The sequence below is a fragment of the Falco biarmicus genome, chromosome 4 (genome assembly GCF_023638135.1).
Source record: "Falco biarmicus isolate bFalBia1 chromosome 4, bFalBia1.pri, whole genome shotgun sequence".
NCBI classification, from domain to species: Eukaryota; Metazoa; Chordata; class Aves; order Falconiformes; family Falconidae; genus Falco; species Falco biarmicus.
Window position 1 is genome coordinate 91,768,281 of NC_079291.1, and position 21,411 is coordinate 91,789,691.

Genomic DNA, 21,411 nt, shown 5'->3' on the forward strand with positions numbered 1-21,411 from the left:
GAGTCAGGAAATTGAATGTTTTTATGTTACTTATATGAAAACTACAAACAAAGGAATGATTTTTTTTTTTTTTTTGGCTGACAAAAATTTACCCGATGTGTCTTTTGTTGAACCATCTGACATTTTCAGAATTCCTACTGAATTTAATCAAAACTGAGGTTTAGAAAGAATACAAGATGGTACACTATACAGATTGCTGATTTCTGCTAGGGTTCAAAGGATCTGCTCCCATCACAGCATTTCTCTTGCTGCTGACAGTAAAAAAGATGCAATAGCTGACCACAGAAACTCGTTTTTCATATTAACCTCAACTTGTGGAAAGGAACTCGGTCTGGTGGTTTTTTTTTTCCAGCCTGCAGAGTGACCCAGAGATGCCCAGCAAGAGGCAAGTACAGCAGTGTGCTGAAAGGAAAGGACTTCCCTATGACTTGCCATATTGACCTGGGTGGCCAGGAAAGTTTACCTTTCAAAGAGGCCATGGCAGAATCGCACGGATCTCCCTGGGTTAGCTGCATGTTAGCATCATGCTGGCCACCACCTCAATGGAATTTTGGAGTCAAGGGTACAAGATATACAGCATTTACCTAGCGAAATGCTGAACTGCTGTCCTAGGAATCATTTAAACAACAGCTGATGTTAAGAACTCCTAACTCCTCCAGAAGATATACATGTCTACATTTAACAGACATACCTCTTACAATTATATCTGCTGTTGCAGACTGACTGTCTAAAGTCGTCTGTACCATGCACACATATTTCCCAGAATGATGTAGCTGAATATTTCTTATCATCAAATCCCCAATAGATTCCTGGAGATACAAAAAGAGTAAACTAATCACTCACAACATGCTTTCCATACTGGACATTTTTATAAATTGCTCAATATTAATAAAAAATTCAGCTTTTAAATTAAAATATTCATAGCTATCATCAGTTTCTTTCATGTGGACATTTTTATTAGGGCTTCACAAATAACTCAAGCGCCTTTATGAAATTTAAGAAAGAAAAACAAATGGCTGCAACCCTTGTAAAGAAACAGTGATTTGCCATGCATATAAATAGCGATGGTAGAATTATGATAAATATTTGTGTCATCTAAAGACTGTGGCAAATAGTTTTCATTAAGCACTAAGGAGTTTAAGAAACTTACTCTTCCAATTCTTTCAAAATGATGTATTCCACTATTAAAATCAATCCTATTGCCATTGAACGACCATGTGAACACCACATCAATGGATGGGTCATGAGACACCTGGCATGGAAGAACTATGCTTTCTCCAACTGTTACATCCATATTAGAAGGTGGAATCGTAATTACAGTTCTTTCTGTGGAGACAAAAATAAATTCCTTTTTATTAAAATGCTTATAAAAATAGTAGATCTTGAATGAGTTTTGTACCATTTGTGCAATGATTTTAAATTGGTCCAAATGTCCCATAATAAAGAAAATTATCTCTAATAATGATTTCAGAACACTCTTACCTATGTATAACTTATTACTTTTGCAATATCAACACAATGAGCATGCTGTGTGCCTCTGAGAGCAAGCAGACGCAGAGGCAACATGCTGAATTAGTCATATGTTACTTTGTAAAGCCCATAGTCAATAGATATGATTTCAGCTCAAAAAGTGCAGACTTCATTATTAAGACTTAAAAATATGCCCACGGTTCTTCAGACTTGAAAATCTCTCCTTAAAGGAAACTGCAACAAAAGCAAAACTGCTGTTCATCTCCACTTACTTTATACAATGAGATCCCTAATCTATATAAATGGTAGTGGTAGTTTACTGCACAGCGTTGCTCACGTTACAGCTTCAAAGAAGATACCTTCACAGAGAGAAAAACTATTTATGTAATCTTTTTTAACCTCTTACACTGAGAAACAAACTTTCAGTTCTTATTAAGGAAAGTAGGAGCTCCTCGCTGAAGGGGAAAAAAATAAGTTTATATGGCTTCACTCCTGTTGATATGACTGGCAGATAGATGAGAGATAACAACCGCTTTGTTGTAAGCAATTCCCTTGAATAAAGCTTTTGTGCATCAGTGTTACAAAATGGTGAGAATTTAGAGGTGCATGTATAAATGAGAGTAGAACCAATTCAACAGTATTAATACGTTCTGAAAATAATGTGAGAGGAGAAGAAAATTTGCACAAGCTGTATTAGTTCAGTGTTCATTCTGGCTTAACTCTATGTCTTAGAAATATATTTGAAAATTCAGAATTTTGGTTTTACCAAGGCCTTGGTTCCAAAGGGCTGGTGCATGACAGGGCATCCAACCTCTGACCTTCAAACCCATTCCCATTCAGACTGTCCCCACCACTGCAGTAACTGATTTAATATGTAGGTACAGACAGGCAATATGGGCTGAAGCTTGAAGGGCTTCTTCCCAGTGCCTGAGCTGCATTGGATGAGTGACTGTTACGGCAGTGGTCAAGTAGAAACAAGGCAGAACGTTGCATTTTCTGCTAACCTTTTAAAATAAAACTGGATCTCACTGGTTTCATCTGTAAAGCATCACAGCCGCAGGCATCAAGTAACAGTTTCAGGGGAAAACAAAGAAAGAACTTGTCTTGTTTTTACTTTTACAGACAAATAAGGTGGTTTTTTTTCTGGTATCATTAAGAGAGTGTCAGAGGTTCTCATTGTGAGTTAGAGCTCAGACTTGGAACACGCTTGCTCAGATTTCTCTGCATACTCCAATTGCTCTTCACAGCCATGTAAAACTATCACTGTGGCAGCTCCATCAGTTTGTGTGAAGTCAAGGACTGTAAAAATGTGAAGGCCTCAGATGACTGTCTTAAAGATACTCAATCATTAGGTTAGAGAAATCTCTTCCTCTCACTGGAAGCAGTGTGTCAGATGCAATAAATTCCAGATGATTCAAGGGCCATATTCTTTGTTGGCACAACTCCACTGATTTCAGCACATGCTGGCAAAGAACTTGGCTCCATAAATCTCTAATGAAGTAATTCCATTGTGAAGTACAGGTAACTTTTATAGAATAATTCTGAAAAGTATCTGGGAACTAGAGAACCTCCACAAAGTTTTCTTTTCTTGCTTTTCCTTCTGTACTTCTCACAGCTGAAATAGAACTGCATGAGTAACACCTGGAGGAGAGAAATTCTATTACTCCCAATAATGCTGTATATGTTAAAAGAAGAAAAAAAAATAATACCCTGGTCTATGTTAAAAATTTTAAAGTTGCTTTTGTGATAGCTGAACTTCTCTTAGCCACTAGCAGGTGGAGAGGCATGATCTTCTGGCCTGACACAGTCCTCCAAACTCCTCATCTCTTCCTCCAAAGTCATCCTGTCACTCCTTCCTTAAACCTATAAACCGAGCTTTTAAAGCCAACAAGATACGGCATCAAAGAAGTAAAGACTTCCCCTGAACACCGTGGTCAACCTCAAAGGGGAAATTCTACATTGCTCTCAATGTTTATACATACTTTCTCCCTGACTCCACTTGGGTTTTGTCTGCTCTGTCTTTACCTGTGCAGGAGAGATGTCTCCACACATATTCTCTCATAAATGGTGCAAAAAGTTGCACCTGATTTACAAGAGGGTATTGAATGGTCTGGTAAGTCAGCCTGGGCTGTGGCCCACCTCATGTAGCCTCTGGGTCTGACCTGTGTGGTGGAGCTGGGAGAACCAGGAGGTGGCTAACTGGCCCCTCTGAGATCCCTTCAAGGGTCACCTCTGCAGCTCATGTCTTCTGTACAGAGTAATTGCCGCTGGGAATGAAGAGGGCTGGCCCTGACAAGGCTCGTTTACAACGTCAACCACTTAGATGGGCAAAAGCATATTTCCCACACCTTCCACTGGTAAGCTCAATATCCGGGTATGAGCAAACAGTGGCTACAGGGTTCAGCTTCCCAGCCCTCTCAGATGGACCCCGAAGCCTGGGATAAGCTCCTTGCTGCCAGGTATGAACTCCTGCTTGCATTTAATCTGTTTCCCTTAAATAGAACTTGGATGTATTTATTTTTCACTGCTTTGACGATAGTCTGAAGCTACCCATGGAATTGGGTATTCTGCTAAAACTCCAAATCAAAGCACTTATACCAGGGGTGAAATTCACCTTTTCTGCTTTAGTTGATTCAGCATTTATAAAACTGCGCCACTACGGAATTTTCCATGTGTCAAGTACTTCTTGTCCTTCAAATTTCAGTTTAAAATATCTACCCTTCACAAGACCCACATCATCTCTACTGCCACAAGACTTAATGCCACCTCATTTTATAACTCCTGTTTCTCCATATTGGATGGTTAGTCACCAGGATCAGTGCATTTTGACTCTTCTACAATGCACTATGTACAATTACAGTATTCTATAAATAAGTAGAATACTATAAATAAAATCAATTTATTTCTATGGAAAGGTCAAAGTAAGACTAAGCAAGAAAGATACAAACAGGATTGCATAGAATTTGTGAACAGATTCAATCATTGCATTCTAAAATCCACAGAACACAAACAGAAAATGATGTCCCATTTTTTGTAAAATCTTTACACCTCCATCAAAGCCAGTCATCTGTTGTACAGGAGCCATTAGCTCCAGCTGGTTTTAATGAAACTGGCTGGACATTTTTTGAAACTTTTCTTCATCAGAAGGTTCCAATAATATTACAGTTGCCTCATTACGTCTGTCATGTAATTCCTCATGTCATTATTTGATCACACATTCAAAAAGATCAGAAATAAGACATCTGCAATCCTGTTATAGAATGTTATTAGAAGGAATCAAAATTCCATAATCATTTGTCTGTTAAAACCTATGGAATGCCTCTGTAGGGAAAAGATAAATATTTGGAAAAAAATGCATTCTATGGAACCCTCTAGTGAACCGGTATTTTGGAGTATCAGAACATAAAGTTTTCCTCTTATAACACAAAAAATCTCAAAGCTATATGCTGTTAGTATTATAAGTCGTCTACTTTCTTACTGGCATGAACCTCTTTGCCTCCACCAAATAAACACTGAAAACTGTTCTTCTGTGGATTACGCTGGGTTTGCGTGTCAGGTGTGTTTCTTTAGTAGCGTTCGCAAAAAATCCATTTTATTGTGGTACTGCCATCCTCTTGTACTTCTTGTTCTAGCCTGCTGATATCCAGTGGTGCTGCTGATGCAGAGCAGTTCACTTGTGTGATATTTTCTGCTTCTTTTATGGGGTGTCTTTAAGACTTCCACCTCGAATCCTTTTAAAAGCTTCTTAAAAGCTCTTGCTTCTACGTTATCTATCTATCTTGCTTAGCAACTGCAGACATGCATTATATGGCAAATCCCATTCCAGAAGAGAAAATAGATAAGATGTTGTGAGTGCTGGAGGTATAATAAAGACTTCTCACACAAAAAATAAACAACTCAATGAGCAGCAATAAACTTAATTTGCACATTAGATATGCTTTTCCAAGTTCTGACATTTCAGTTGAAAATAATGCTGAAGCAATGAGGCCTATAATTGAACAGCCAAAACTTCTCCAGAGGGGAAACAAAAACAAATGTTCCCTGCAAACAAGATCATTTTTATACCATGTTGTTACTCAGTGTTTTAATAAACTTCATAAATGCCAAACAAAACATTTTTTTTCATATTTTAATGTGATTTTCCCATATTGCTCCATTAGGATGTATATATGTGATATGCGAAACGGTATATAACCTTAATGAAGTCAGAGATCCCTAAACCCTAAACTTCTTGGTTTATTCATTGCTAGCTGTGCTGAAACATCGTCTCAGATTACATGTTGCCCTGCATCAATGCTAATTGCTCTTTCAGAATATGAGTATGCAAAAGATTTTTGCCAGATGCAGTAGGTTAGGTAAGAGGTCATGCGTGCAGGCTACAGTAACCATTCTGAAGTCATTGAAAACAAGAATATTAAGAAAAAAAAGAGTTAAAATTTACATTTAATAATGTGCTCCTCTTCTTGTAACTGCAGACGTTATTGTTGTTAGCTGTTTTGCAAAACTGATTAATACGCTTACTGTAACCTCAGAAGTTCCACTTATAAACTCAATTTTTCTCATTTAAAATCAACAAATACGAATACTTTTATAAAAAAGTCTGTATTGAATATATCATGTGGAAGCAAAGAAAAGAAATACATACTAAGTTTGCCTCCGTTTTCCTTTTTCTTCTGTCACTGATCAAAGCTCAGAGCATACTCATTTCATATGCTGCTCATAGGAATATCTGTACAAACAGTATCTCTTTTCATGTCCTCCAGCTCTGGACTAGTCCACCTGAGCAGTAAATTTGTACAAATTCCTTTTACTAATGGAGACAGCACAGCAAAACTTGAAGCAAAAGATTGCTTTGGACATCATATACTTTAATATGTTCCACAACATATTTAATTGTGTTTCAAAGAAGGGTGGAAACTATTGCAGGGCAGGAACCCCTCTGCAGAGCATCACTGGACTGGGACCAGAGCCAGGGTGTGTGGTTACACCAGGAGCTCAGCCCCAGTGCAGACAAAGCTGCAGCTCTGGAGGGAAAGAGAATTACAGCAGATGTGATGATTTGATATGATGTGTCTCCTAGCTGATAACATGATTTTCTGGATGTTTAAACTGATAACCACAGGATGGCTGTTAGGAAAGCTATTTATACACCTCCAACTAACGCATCACATCTACGAACAAAACTCCTGGCCTCGCCAAGGTGGTCTGAAAAGCTGTATTAGGTGTTGAAGTTGCCAGGGTTTTCAGTGAGAGCCCCCATCCAAAAGCAACACAGCAACAACACATTGCCTAGACCAAGAGGAGAAGCTAAACAGAGCCAGGTGCCCAAACACTGGCTGTGCCTGCTGCGACTTAAGCTTTCAGCAAGTAAGGACTGTCACCCAAGTATGATCTTGCACAAAAGATCCTCTTCTGTGACAACACACCTTGCTGGGCAACTGGCACATGACCCAGGGGCTGTCCACTTTTTGTGCTAATGGTTGGAGTTTCACGGGTCAGCACTTGTCCAGTGTACAGGACACCAGGGTCAAGTACTTCTCGGTCAAGGGCTTTGAATACTGTGTCTCCCACTTCTCCCAGCCATGGTTTTGTACAAGCCTACCACAGCTGGATAAAAACTGAAAGCAAAGAAAGCAGCAGCCTGGGGAAAACTCGGTGTCCCCCCTGGTGATGGCTTGCAGTGAAGACAGAGAAGGGGAAAGGACAGAAGATGGCAACATGGCTTTCCAGTCCTAAAGGTTATTTGTTTCATATGCAAGGGCTACAAAATGGGACAGGCAGACTATCACCTGCACTTGGTGCCTTCATCAAAAACAAGGAGGAGAAAAAGACAAAACAGAAGGAGAAAGCACTGGAGCTGGAAGTGTTATGCAGACAGGCCAGTCCTTGCTGACATCTATACAAAGTTTGGGAAACATCATGCATAACTAGGTAGTTGCACTATGGCACATCTCATCACATCCCATCAGTCATTTTGTCTTAGAGGATGTACGATTTGGCTTCTTATAATGATCCTGATGAGACAAGTTCATAGCGATGATTGTCAAAGAGGCAAGTCACATTCTTTTTACGGAGAATATTAAAATTTTATCTCGTATGCATAATGGAGAAGAAAACAATGGTAATGTGAAAGGGGGATGCTCTCCCTTCAGAAAGACATCTGTTTAGTTGTATTAACCTGTAGTTAATGGCTGAAATAGTTTAATTAAACCAAAATGTAATGTAAGAAGACAGCAAAAAAAATCATATGTTTTCAGACAAAGGGGTGTCCTCTGAAATGAAGTGTCTTAGTGTTAACATCCAGGAAAACAAACTAGTATGAAAGCACAGAAGACACCCTAACAGATGCCTTGTTTTATTATTAATGCAGCAATTAGGGTGAGAGCTGTGGGAGATGGCCATTATACATATTCAGATTCAAAAGTCCTGTGAATGGCCAAAGAAGAGGTTTTGCTTGGCTCTGATCTGTGTTGGAGTTATCTACCAGAGTAGCACACAGCAGCTGGAATGCACAGGAGTGAGTGGCTTCAGATTCTGCAGGAATGCAACGTATGCAACATGTATCTGCCCCACGCTGAAGAAAATAAACCCATCTGATAATTTCATAACATCTTATTTCTTTCTGGCACCCCAGCTTTGAAGTCTCTTCTGCAGTCTCAGATGTGATGTAAATCGTAAATGAGCTGAATTCACTCATCCAAGCACACTGTACAGGGTACACACACTGACTCCACACTGATCTGTCTCCACACCCCAGTGCCTGCAGCAGCACAGCCCATACCTGCGATGTGTAAATGGTACTGCTGTGCAAATATTATTTTTAATGTTGCTACTTGTTTCTGTGGGTATCTTGGAAGACCCCCCTGATAAACAAATTGATCATGGGAGTGGTGCAGTCATGAGGTTTTCTTTGCTGCAGGCAGTGGACAGCTTTAGTTTCAGCTTTAAACTGCAAGTGAAAACCTGCCAATACTAGCACTGATCAGCACAGGCTTGGGCATCCCAATGAAAAAGGCACATACTTTCTAATATTCATAAAGCACAAAAAAAGCCCCCCAAAATTAAAGTACCTTTCACAATCAGGTTTCCTGAATTTCTGGCAGCTCCAAACTGATTTGTTGCTACACAAGTGTACACCCCGGAATCTGATCTGGTGATGTTATAGAGTCTGAGACTGCCATCTTCTAGAAAGGTGACCCTGGGGAAAAAATAAACAAACAAAAAAGAAGTAAAAAAGACTTCTGTTACGGGAACTGTAACAGAAATGCAATGCTACTTTTAATATTTAAACGTTTCCATTATAACTTTTATCTTCTACAGCAAGCTGAATAGGTATGAATCAATTTTCACCCCTGCTTATTACTGATTTCTACATTAAGTATCTTATATTAACATACTGGAGCTGACCATTAACATACCTAGCTGACTTTGTTGCAGCAAAATTTGGAGTCTCAAGAGGAAGAAGGAAGACGCAACTTGTTACCTAAATGTGCTATATTTTACCTGTGTGTGTGTGCGCGCACGAATTCAGATCCCAGTGCTCCTATGCTATACTCATATTGTGTCTGAGCCCAGATGGCTGTGCAATTTTTTCAGGATTATTAAAAGGTATTAGCAGACTAGCTGAGATGCTGAAATGCCATCTCACAAGCCAAGGAACCAAATCAAATACATCCCTGTCTCATAGGGCCCTCAAATCACCTTATTAGTCTCTATGTTGTTTACACCAGTTTGCAGAGTATTCAGTAAATCGCATTTAATAGTAATTTCAGGACCGCTCCGGGGTTTTATGGATGAAATTAATTTCTAAGTTTGTTCATATGCTTCTTTAAGTCAATGAGATACTTTGAGATGTAAATCAGTACAGAGTTTGGCACTTTTTTGTTTGTACATATGAGGGCAGCACTTGAGGGTTTGGGGATTTTCTTCACAAACATAGAGAACACATATCAATCAAAGGTAGAGAATGTGAAAATGAAAACTGAATTAGGTAAGCAATAATCTTTTGGATAGAAAATACAGTTACCCTACAAAGTTTTGTTAATTTTGTTTCAGTTCTTCCATCCACTTGTTGCACCTGGTAGATGTTCAAGTTCTTGATCAATTCTTTTCTGAGTTTAGAAGAAGGACAGTGGGCTGGAAGACATGAAGTTCCTGAAAGTTTCATGAAAATTGGGTCAGGGTCTCTATGTACAGGCCCTCCTGTCAGTAAGGCCACTGCATGAGCACAGTCCCTAGTAGGCATCAGAGAATCTGCACCCAACCAATGAAGAGCTGCACTCAAGTGCCATGGCTTCTCGAATGTGACAAAATCCATCTATAAGTCAAAAATTCACAGGAAACCAGGCTTCATTCATTCCAGCGCTCACAGAAGTGCTCCATTGTACTTCTATATTCCTCTTTTAATTGGCATTTAAATCTAATACAAGAATCCTTTTATAAAAAGAAAATACCTAATTCATGCATCACAGCTTGGACATTTAATATTTATTACTAACAACATAAGATCGGATGGTGCAATGAATTATTAAAGGAAACAAACAATAACAGGAGCAGAAGTTGAAGCTGGCAGTAATATCATCGCCATTAAACACATAAACCCATCGTAGTATCATGCTGCATTCCGCTCTGGTATTTATACACTTGCAGCTCTATGTGTAACACATTAGACCCTGTTCTGCTTCCCAGTACACGCTCCCAGGCTCTCAACTGACGAAGAGAAGCACTAGACTTGGATTCCTGTCAGTCTTCTTGCTTACGACCCCCCAGGGTCATGTCTCCCACTCTTGTCTGACCGTACCCTGTTGAAAGATCTGCTCCTGAGCAGGAAAGGGGTGGATTTAGGAGTGAGAAAAGCTGAGATGTCCCCATGATGCCAGGCACTCTGTCACCGGTGTGTGGAGCTGAGAGGGGAAGGGGTTTAGGCTTGAATAAAAAATTCTTTGTTTCCATGGCAATAATCATCAGGTAGTGCAGCAGTTGTTTGTATGCAATTTGTAGTATGATGAGAAAACATTTGGGTTTAATAACCCATCATATAGCCATCTTAAACTGGAGAGGAGCAAAATATGAAGCAAGAAAGTACGCTCTTCAGTATAATGATGTATCTACTCAATGACGTTTTGTGGATAAGGAAGAATGAATAAGCATGAAAGAAGTGACCCTTTCTGCTGGCTTCATGATGCTGTGCATCAAAACAAGAGACTATGGGTTCCTCTCCACCTCAGGATGGGGACCCACCTGATGACAGTATTTCAAAGGCAGATTTAAATATGAAGAAACACATTTGTGAGTATTCCAGTTCTGCCTCTGCAATTTTCTTTGCATTAATGATGCATTTCTTCACATCAGTTTGTACCAGCCAGAAGAAAACACCCTCATTAGAAACTGCTGGTGATAAAATTGTTGATTCAATTGACTGGTTAGCTAACATATGGTGGCTTCATCAAAGAGTATCAAAAGAGATTCAAGCAAATGTTCAGAAATTGGACACCTGAATAATAAGTTATAACAAGCCACCGTAGCGTCTTTCTCACCATCAAATATTGATGCCCTGTTATTTTTATTGTAGTTGCACCTAAAAGCTCAAGGCACAAATTGGAATCCAGAAGTAGGCATGAGGCAAAAAAACCCTCTCAGTCCCCAAAAGCTTCTAATGTAGGTAAATACACAGGAAAAAAAGTCTCTGTAAAAATACAGAATAATGAAGGGCAAATCTTTGAATGCACAGGCTCTGTGCTTAGCCCCCTGTGGATTTCTGGCTAGGGCTTTTTCAGTGAAGTTTAGTCACGTCTCACTCAGATATTTTTTTTTCCCTGCCGTCTTCATTAGGAATTGAGACCTGAATAATTCCCAGGTTCCAGGTTTATCCACTAAGAGGGGTTTGTACCCAGTCAAGAGCTGCTGAGGTAATGTTTGATCTGAAGAAATGCTGTTCTGAAACAGTATTTCAATGCCTGGGCAGGCTGAGGATGGAATGGCTCTTTCAATAGATCAAAACGGAGCTTAGCAAAGAGAAACCATGAACTAATAAAAGATTCAGAGTGGTTTGAAACAGAGGTCACACTACCTAAAGACAATTAGGGAGCTAGCAGTAAATAAGATACTCTGACAGAATTTATGTAAAAGCACAGAGGACTCCAGAGTATTTAGTTAGTGGGAAAGAGAACTAAAGAACAAAAAAAGTGAGTAATTTCCAGCTGTACTGAGGTCCATGTCAGGAGAGGGATGAGAAAGCAGAGCACAGCAGAAAACCAAGATGGTGCATTTCAAATGCAAGGGAAAAAAAAGTGATATGAAATACCAACCCAGTTCCCATGAACAACAAAGTTGCCATAAACTTCCTGAGAGTCATGACTTTACGCCATGGGTGGGTTCAGAGAGGCTGCACTTTATCCTCTTCCATTTGTCTTTCAAATAATGGAACTGTGATTCTGAAGGCAATGGGAATGTTTCCTTTAATGGGCTACGGATCAAGCTCTAACAAATGATTTTAAAAGAAGCTGTGAAACACATGTCTCACCTGCTGAAAGGCTTGCTGAAAACTGTTAACTTTTCAGAAGATTTTAGACTGTGTGAAGGCTATAGACAATAATTCTTAGCATTTGCATTGGAAGACAAGGTAATTCCAAGCACTGCGACAAGACAGGAAAGTTTAACTTGTCCAATATAATGCAAGTAGAATATCTTTTTCTGTTAGGAATACTGGACTTCTCTCAATAAGTAGATAAGTGCCTGTCGAGGGACAAAAAGCAAAAGATCTGAAGCAGATCTGATAAATGCATCCCTGTGAAAGGAGGAGAAAAATGAAGAATGAGATGAGCTACTGGGAGCTACTGGGGCAGCTGTTCATAAAGCCTTGTCACAGCTAGGGATTGCTTAAGCATAAGCCCAACTCTAAACAGGCATCTCTGACCTACAAAATGCTTAAATCCTTAGCAGACTAGTGCTGACACCCATATTTCTGCTGAATCCCACAGGGGCTACCTCTGGGTAAACAGCTCAATTAAGCAAAGTTGGTATAAGGAAAAAATGGAAATCCAGTTATATAAATCAGTTATGTAAGGTCCTGTAGCGAAGGGCTAATTGGAAATACCCAGAAATATCATTCCGTATCTAACAGGCCCGAGAACTTACCCTGCAAAAAGATGGATGTGTTAGATGTGGTTCACTTCATGTGGATCACAGGAAGGTGGACAGCTTTTAAAGCCCAGTTCAGAGACACGCTGAGCCAATTTCCCACCTGCAGGACGCCCATGGCAGAGGGCGAGGGCAGGGTAAGGATGCAGTAGAAGGTACCACGGTCTTTTCCTAGCATTCAGTGACTCGTAACCCAGGGTTTGGAACTGGAGACGGTACCTTTCTATGTGGGATGAAATTTGTCTTCAGGAATGAATTCAAAGCCCTTTGAGCCCCATGACAGTCTGTGAGAAGTTCTTCCCTGGTTTATTTAAGTGTAGCCACGTATTTTTGTTTGGTTTTAATCTACTTATTACATTGGATTGATCCACGTCCTTGTCCTCTCTGAGTGACTCCATTAGTACACTAAGATAAGCATTATACGCAGAAAGAGAAAACAAACAGCCTACCCAAGATCTGCTGGAGGCAAAACTCTGCATAATGTTCAAAAAGACTAGTTTGCTATGTTTCTACAGAAGACATGAGACTGGGAAGAAGTGAGAGCTCATTAAAATTGTCACACATACTTTTTAAGTAAAGAACTTGAGAAATCAAGCAGGGATGATAGGTACAGCTTTTAATTAACCAGGCCAAACAAACCATCTCCGAAAGTGTTGTCTCATGTGAACAAAAGATTGTTGATGGCTATTTACTTTGATCTTAAGAGCATGAAAGAATAATATGTATTTAACAAGGCTGATAGAAAAATAAAATCTGAGAAAAGAAAGAGGTGTCAACTCATTAGATTTTAAAGTGCAGCAGAGGTATTTTTTGTGCACTGCTGTATTGTTCATCTAATCTGTTTTAGAGAGAGGTGCAATTTTAATTCATGGATGTGAATTGCATTAATTCAATACAGCAAATTTCTTTGAAATCCCCATCAAAATCAGTTGATCTGGACTGGTGTCAAACTAGGGGAGAATCAAGCCTACTTCTGCAGATTTCAGCACTGCCTGTAGGGTAGCTATCTCTTCAAGGGCATAAAGTAATTCCTTTCAAAATAAAGTAACCCTGATACTTAATGTAAAGATTCACTCTTCTGTCTCCCTCTAACCTCAAATGTCTGACACCTCATAATGTTACTGAAGTCATCATCACAGCACTGTGCAGATAAAAAGGGAGTATTCTGGATCTGATGAAATCAGAGGCAAGTAATTTTTATTATCTGAGAAATCCTATTTGAAACCATGTCTTCTCAGTCTCACTTTACTGCTCAAGAGCAAAAACACTCTTGCTTTCATAGGCTATGCAGAGATATATTGTTTATAAATTTCTTCAGATATGCTAGGAGACATTGAAAAAACAAATGAAGTTTCTAATTTTACAAAGATGGAAAAGCATGAGAGGCTGAATTAAAAAGTACAAGGGGAAGTAAGTGAGGGGCAGAAACATGAGCACAGCTCTCCAGTGACTCAGAATTACTAGTGATGTATGCAGATAGAAATGTGAGTAAAGTTTGACTGAGTGAATGAATTGTACCTGCTGATGACAGCCCTGGTATTTTTGAAAAGGTCCCGCTGAGTCCCATCTGAGATCCGACTGTCTGTATTATATGTTAATGATCTTTGTATCTGTTTATCCTATTCTGGGTGTCATTTGTATGCTAATAGTATTTCCATTTAATAAACTATGCTTAAAAGAAGATTTTCCTTATCTGCATGCTGATATAAATGAGCTTCAGAGTTGACTGGCAATTAACTGGAAATAAAATCAATGTCATTAAACTCTGTTACCTATTTGGATCAAAACAAAATTACACAATCTAGCTGAATAGCCTTATTAAAATATTTTGGAAAAGAATACTATTAGCAATGATAGAAGGTGACACTATGATACTGCTTTTTGTTATTTCCTAAAATTCCCCTCTGTTCCTAAAAAGGAACATTATTTTTGCATAAGATCTCTGAAATTTGGGACCACAAACAGACATCTGAACTGAGTAATACTCCATCATAAAGCTTCCAGACAAAATAGAGTCTTTTCAGGAAATGGTACTACTCCCTTTAACATAAAATAGCAAAAGTTGTTTTGCCCTGTCTTTAACATACTCGAGCATTAAACGCAAGACAGATGTTCTTGTGTGATGTGCAAAGAAAAATGTGACCGGAATACCATGTCAGTAGACATGTATCTAAATCTATTGTAGCAATATGTCTCAAAACCTGCAGCCAGGGAATACTGGGCAGCAGCATCTCTACGTGTACGGGAAAGAATGGCATGCCAACCAAAGAACTAGTTTAGCAATGAAAGAAAACAGGCACGCAACCCCCAAAAAACATTGCTTTCCATGTATCTGGTCTTTTTCCACATAAACAACCTGGTCTCATGTCATATTTACGAGATATGGCCCATTTATGGCTCTTTTCTCCCCTGTAGCTGTCTTTGCCCTATTTCAAATCTGCATCTAAACAGCAGATGTCATGAGAGTAGTAGTATAATCCTGGACTGATCCAAGAGCCAGACCTTAGCACATCCAGGCAACAAGCAAGATTTCTTGGTTATTAGTCCACCTGTGGACAGGACATAACGAAACATTGCATTTATGTAGCCATACATTGATAGTCAGAACATTCATAGCAGAAAAAACTAGTGATAAAGTAGTACACTGAGAAGGAAAGGCTCAGGAACCAGATTTTGTGACATTCTGTGGTGAGAATCCAGGTAGAAAATGAACTGAACTGCCAAAGGAAAAGGTTGCCACTTTTTAATATTTGCCAACAAGTTCTGCTGTTTTTATGAAATCTTTGTAACTCTGGTACGTCAAAGGAAAGTTCTTCCAGTACAGGATGGCATGCCCACACTACTACTACTCCTCAATCTAATCCCACCATTAATCATCATTTTTATGATTCAGACATCATTAGGAGTTCAGACACAGCCATTCATACAAGCAAATTCACTCCAGATGTAAGACTAAGCTCTTAATATGAGACTTAAGTAGAATTTAAACAGTACATAAGGCCCTGAATTACCCTCTGCGTGGGAGTTCAATTCACTTACAGGAATCTTCTTCCCTACCTGCTTGTCAGAATGTATTTCAATAATAAAAGTACAATAAAACCTGCTGTTAACTTTAAAGTGTTCTGTATATACAACAAGCAACTGACACCAGGTACACAGTGTGGTACTGGTGTGCTTTCAGAAAGCCTGGACAGCACATTCATGTGCGCACACCCCCACAGACAGACAGTACTGGAGACGAACAGTGTTCACCTTCAGCAATTTCAGTTTCCACGCTGATGACCCAGCCTTTTTTCAGCTGCACATGCCCTTGCTCTCACCGCCTCTAGCTTCTCGTGCCTCTTGGTTGGGCTGCCTGTGGGCTTGTAGGAAACCCTGGGGCAATCCTCACTGGGCTACTGGATTTATGCTTAATTTAAGCAATAATGTCAGGGACTCCATGTGGTTCACTGAAGCCTCAGACCCACATCCTTGCTCAAAGCATGGCAGAGCATAGAAATTGTATGTCTTTTTAACGTGAGTCATATTCTACCACTTGTGCATGTCCCTTAAGCAGCTCCTCCTTTCACTGAAAACCTGAAGAGATTTTTAGTTCTCATAGAAAAGATGTTTGATTAAAAAGCAGTATTTCTTTCTAATAAAAGCCCATGCCTAAACCAGAGCTGTTAGTATTCTCCTACAAACCCTTTGTGCTGGCCAATCCACTTTTTCAAGGTGCTGTTTCTATGCTTTCACTCACATCACCTTTCACCCTCAAAATGATCCCAGAAACTCCTTTCCAGAAGACTCTTTGTTCATTGTGCCTCCAGCATCATGGGCAAGAGCCCACATGTCTGTCATGTTAATCAACGTTATTGCACCTTTTAGCGTCACCTCCCCAACATATCCTGATCTGTTACCTCTGATGTTACTTTTCAGTTGAAAACTTTTAGGATCAGGAACTAATTTTTATTTGTGGTTTGTGCAGCATTTTCTTCATCCAATATTAGTATTTTTTTATGCTATGGCAACACACACCATATAGTGTGTACAGAATAGTGCAACGGTAATGATGTTCACGGCAGTACAACTTGGACTAGAAGAGAAGCACAGAAGGTTGCATTCTCTCGTTATCTTTTGTGCAAACTCCTAATTAGGAACCTTGATTCACAGCCTGCTGAAGTCATTGAAAAAAAACTCCAATGAGATCAGCTGGCTTTGGATCAAATCCTGAACATCAACCAGAATACGTGCATGAAGCAGGGATAAAACATGAACCAAATGGGAGAGAGGGCACAACACTGACATTTGTTGGGGTTTAGCTTATTGCAACTCCATATGACATGGAAGAGTGACAGACTGCTTGGGACATCTCAGCATGTAGGACAGCCCCTCAGAAAGGCTCACCTGAACAAGGTTCCCAGGAGTTGAGTAGGAACAATTTAAAATTGTATTAGAGTGGTGTCATACAGAAAGGAAATTGTAATAAATCCAGCATCACGCAGGTTGTCATTCTTTCTCGTATGTGAGAACATATGGTTCATTTGCTTACTTGATGCTCACACTATCTGATGTGCTAAACGCTATTGCATTAAGTAGTCAGTAATACATGATGAAATTAGGTTTATTGGCTTGTTCCATTACAAAACTCTCTAAGGAGAAAGAAAATAAACCAAAAGCCCCTTTTTTGTGTCTTCCACTGCACTAATATTCCCTGTCTGCTGCCTGCCAGCATTTCATTGGGTCAAGTAGCAATGGGGGTCCCCTTCTGCCTTCTCATTACTCTGCAGTGGATTGACTTCAAATGGAAAGATAACACAGAAAGAAGAAAGGGGGAAAACAAAGCAGAATAAGATTAAGAAGAAAAATAAAATATTGTCTTTTTCTTCCCCTCATCTGTGCTCATTCTTCCTTCTCTTTAGATCGCCCTCCTCATCTTCCACTCATATGCTTTCCATTGCCCTGCCTTCACTCTCAGCTTGGGGGAGAAGACAAAAATAACTGGAAACATGGTGAACACAAAGAAGGAAAGACTAAAGGTACTTCAGGTCAGTCTGAGGCACTTTCTGGCAAGCCTTTGTTTGTAAAATTTTTCTTACGCCAGTATCATTAGTTTTGCTAGATAAGCAAACATTTCTGCTCATGCGTACTCACTCTTCAGTGAGTACTGCCATGTTTAATGTTCCTCCTAATTCAATGACATTATTCAGGAGGAAGCATGGGCAAATGCTTGCACATCTATGCTTATAACAAACTTGGAAAAGAGAAAAGTACAATTTCTGTTAGCAAACAAATATTCAAGAAATACGCTATAGCTGTCTCCACCAGTCTTTTGCAATACCCTTTTTTCTGCTATCTTTCATATAGAAGCCACACTGTAAGTTGTGCAAAAAATATTTTTAGCTAGAACACAGAACACTCCTTGCAGCTCTCAGCATTCCCTTGGGAAGGGTGTAATGATGGGTCTTGTCTGGTTAGCACCGAATATGTAGTAGTAGTGTGGCCTGAGAGATGAAAAACCAAAGCAATTCTATACAGCAATCTCAGGCTTTGTAAGAATTTTCATATCTTAATATGCAAGTTCAGACCAAGCACTGAAAGCAGGCAGGTAAATCCATGCCTTTGATTTCTGTCAATCAATTTGTTAGCAAGGAATGAAACTGAAGTGATTAATCAAATTTAGCAGATGTGGAATCAATTCCATTGGTTCCCTAAGCAAAAGTAGAATTTCATCAAGAGATAAGCTTAATTTGTATTCATGTTGACTTACAGTGATGGTGTCTCAGATATCTGGAATTGCTGTGATTGCTGATGCCCACACTTCAAGTGCTCTATTTAAAAAGTAAAATAGGAAATGAACTTCTTTACAAGCACACAGACACTGATAAGATAGAAGGGTTAAGGCGTATCATCAAAGCTATGCAAAGCTTCTTGTGGTAGAAAAGCAAGAAGGATAAAAATGGAGATACACTTAATCCAGGCTTCAAAAACCAGACTTAAAAAATAAAATAATAGTAATATTAATATCCCATTGCTATTCACCTAGCCACATTGATGTAGAAAGCTGGAATAGAATGGTAAGGGCTGGAATAGCATAAGAAAATATGTTGTGTATGAAACTTGCTACCAGCATACAAATGTCTATCCTACTTTTATCTGTGAACAGCAGGTGCATAAAGCAGGGTGGTTTGTGGCAATAAGCAGCATTACAAGCAAAGCTTCTCTCTGCCTGTGCTACTCATCTGGTCAGACTGCAATATAGGTAGGATTCTTTTTCAGACACTGTGGATAGGTTTCATTCCCCCAGCTTTGCTCATCTAAAATTTAGGCATCTCATTTGAGATGGAGGTGCCTGCCAAGAAAATGTAAATAACTACCTTAGACTGCATATTGACTTCAGCTAAACAAAAGTTAAGTGACATCAATCTGTCCTTTGTTAGCAGAGTAGTGCAAATTTTTGAATTTTCAATCTATTTTGTCTTGATCCCTCCCCAAGCAGATTTATTTTTTTTTCTTTTTAAATAAAGATAATGGATGTTCTGGAAGGTTTCAGCACAAGCTAAACAAACAGTGTTGACATTCTGTTAATTGAAATGTTTCATTGAAGTTTGTTGAACTGCCCTGACACATTTCTTCTCAAATTGGTTCAAGCTGAAACACTATTTCACAGTACAATGTGTTTTGTATGTTGTATTTGATCAGTGGATTGAGGACTTCTCCTGTTTACCAATTAATTGACTTTATTTTTTAACTCCCTCTTTCTCTAATTCTGACAGCAGTCACAAGACAGCATTCTTTTCCCAAATAACAAAAAAGAGTTTAAAATGTGTTAAAATGTTCATGGTTTTGGAATCTGACTCTGAACAGTGGAGCAGCAGAGGAAAGGCAGAGGCAGATGGTGGGCACGAGTGCTCAGAAGGCTGAAGGAGAATAGTCCTGCCCAGGAGACTGGTACAGCAATTCAGATGCAGCACACAGCTGTGAGCAGACCCAACCCCGTAGTTAATGAAACCTGCTGGGTCCTTGCACTTCACATGGGAGCAGGAGAAACCCCCTTGAGTTCAAGTCTCCAAGGGCCAGCTGTAAAACCTCAGCAATTACCAGATAATTCCCCCCATCCATAGCTTTAGAAGCCTTCAAGTCACTACATCTGCTGAGTTGTTTTTACATAAGGTTGTTGAAAGACAGCTTTTCATTTTGGTGCTAAGTCATTCTCCTGTGTTTCCTTTGAGTAATGGTGATAACTTGAGTGCAAAATACCAAAAACAAGCGTGGTATGGAAGACAGCATTTACCACATCAAGCAGCTTTATTTATGGCAGAGAATAAATTAGCACCCTTCAGAGGGATGGGACTGAACTGTGTCCTACAACCAAGTCTAGGAGCCAAGTATTGAGGCTATTTTATTGACCTCTAAACATACCTCTAGTTCAGTCCCCAGAAAAAGATTTAAATTATGAATATTTGCTTATTACTGATTATTAATGCATGGAAAGTGCTGTATATGACTAATGCATTCTTTCAACCTACCTCATTTCTCAGTTTTCCCTCAGCTATCCTCCTTTAAATTCTGAGTGGAGTGAATCACGTATGTTTATATGCATTTACCACAGTGTCTGGGGATCCTCAACTCAGGGTGAAGGAATAGCACCTCCCTCTGGTAAAGCAAAAGGGTTTCCAATTCCCATTTATTAAAACGCTTCAAAGAAAAAGAATTTTTATAAAGTAAGTTTTCCATGAGGGTCCTCATCCTGAATCCACTTAAGGCAACATACATTTGTGATGAGATCAATGTCCAGACTTACACATTTGCTTCAATATATGAATTGTTCCCTTCTACTCTTTCTTTTCCTCAACTGACACGAGATGATAGAAGTGAGAAGCGAGATGAAAAAAGCTTCAATTGCACTAACTTAGAATATATGGCATACATGAAAATAGTTCATATTTGTGTCCAGCTCCACAGAGTGGGAGTTCAAAACGTGAAGCTTGTTCTTTTTCTTTGTTGCATTTCTACATTGAGCTAAAATCCACAGCACATGCCAGGAAAAAGGCATGCACTCGGCAAAGGGCAAACAAAATCTTTTCAAGCAGCTGGCCATTAGACAAGCGGTACTGCTCCTGAAAGCCCATTTCTCAAGACTTTGATCCAAAGAAGGAGGTTAATTGCCCACAAGAAAACCTCAAGCTGTACTGCTAGATTATCTAGAGAAGCTGATTGGGGGATCAAGTGAGGAGAGAGCAGGTAAAACCAGCTAGGATTAGCTAGCTGTGGAATTCCTTTTTGATTCCTGCAGCTGATAACCTTGACTTCCCTCTCTAAAGTGGCCAGCAGCATGAGCCAAAGACAAATCCCTCTATTCAGGGGGTGAGCAATATGGATGAGGGTGGAATTTAGCTATTTCTGAAAATTTTGAAGTAAAATACTAAATGGAAAGGGGACATTAAGAGTGGGAACACCAAGCAGACCTGGTACACGTATGTTCAGGCTTTGATTTACCATCTTAAGTAAAAATTGGTTGATTTGGGAATTTTTTGAAGGACTTCTGTCTTTCAAATGCAATGAAGTATTTTGCATAAATGGGGGCATACAAGCTTTTGAAGATCTGGGCAATGATGCGTTTGAGCTGCAGAGAGGATGGGAGAGACAAGTGTGGCTGGAGGAAACTGTGCCCCTAGAAACAAACTGAGGGCTGAAGACCTTCACTGCCGGACCATGGCAAGAGATACAGAAGATTATGCTTCAGACTCAGGAAATCAAATAGCTGGGGCCCAAACACTGCAGCTTTGTAAACTTAAAAATGCTTGATAAAAAACTCTCAGA

The 21,411-nt window shown here is 39.4% G+C and overlaps 1 protein-coding gene across 4 annotated transcripts in view; it reads right to left on the reverse strand.

The window, feature by feature from the left end:
- CNTN6 (contactin 6) overlaps positions 1 to 21,411 on the reverse strand; it is a 149,559-nt gene that overhangs the window by 17,100 nt on the left and 111,048 nt on the right. For all 4 annotated transcript variants that reach the window (XR_008821757.1, XM_056338262.1, XM_056338261.1 and 1 more), the window contains exons 12-14: positions 8,541 to 8,668; positions 1,151 to 1,326; positions 692 to 809 (exon numbers count right to left, since the gene is read on the reverse strand). Coding sequence is in view for 3 of the 4 variants with exons in the window: in XM_056338262.1 (XP_056194237.1) it covers positions 692 to 809; positions 1,151 to 1,326; positions 8,541 to 8,668 (422 nt within the window). In the remaining variant the exon portion in view is untranslated. The remainder of the gene's footprint in view (positions 1 to 691; positions 810 to 1,150; positions 1,327 to 8,540; positions 8,669 to 21,411) is intronic.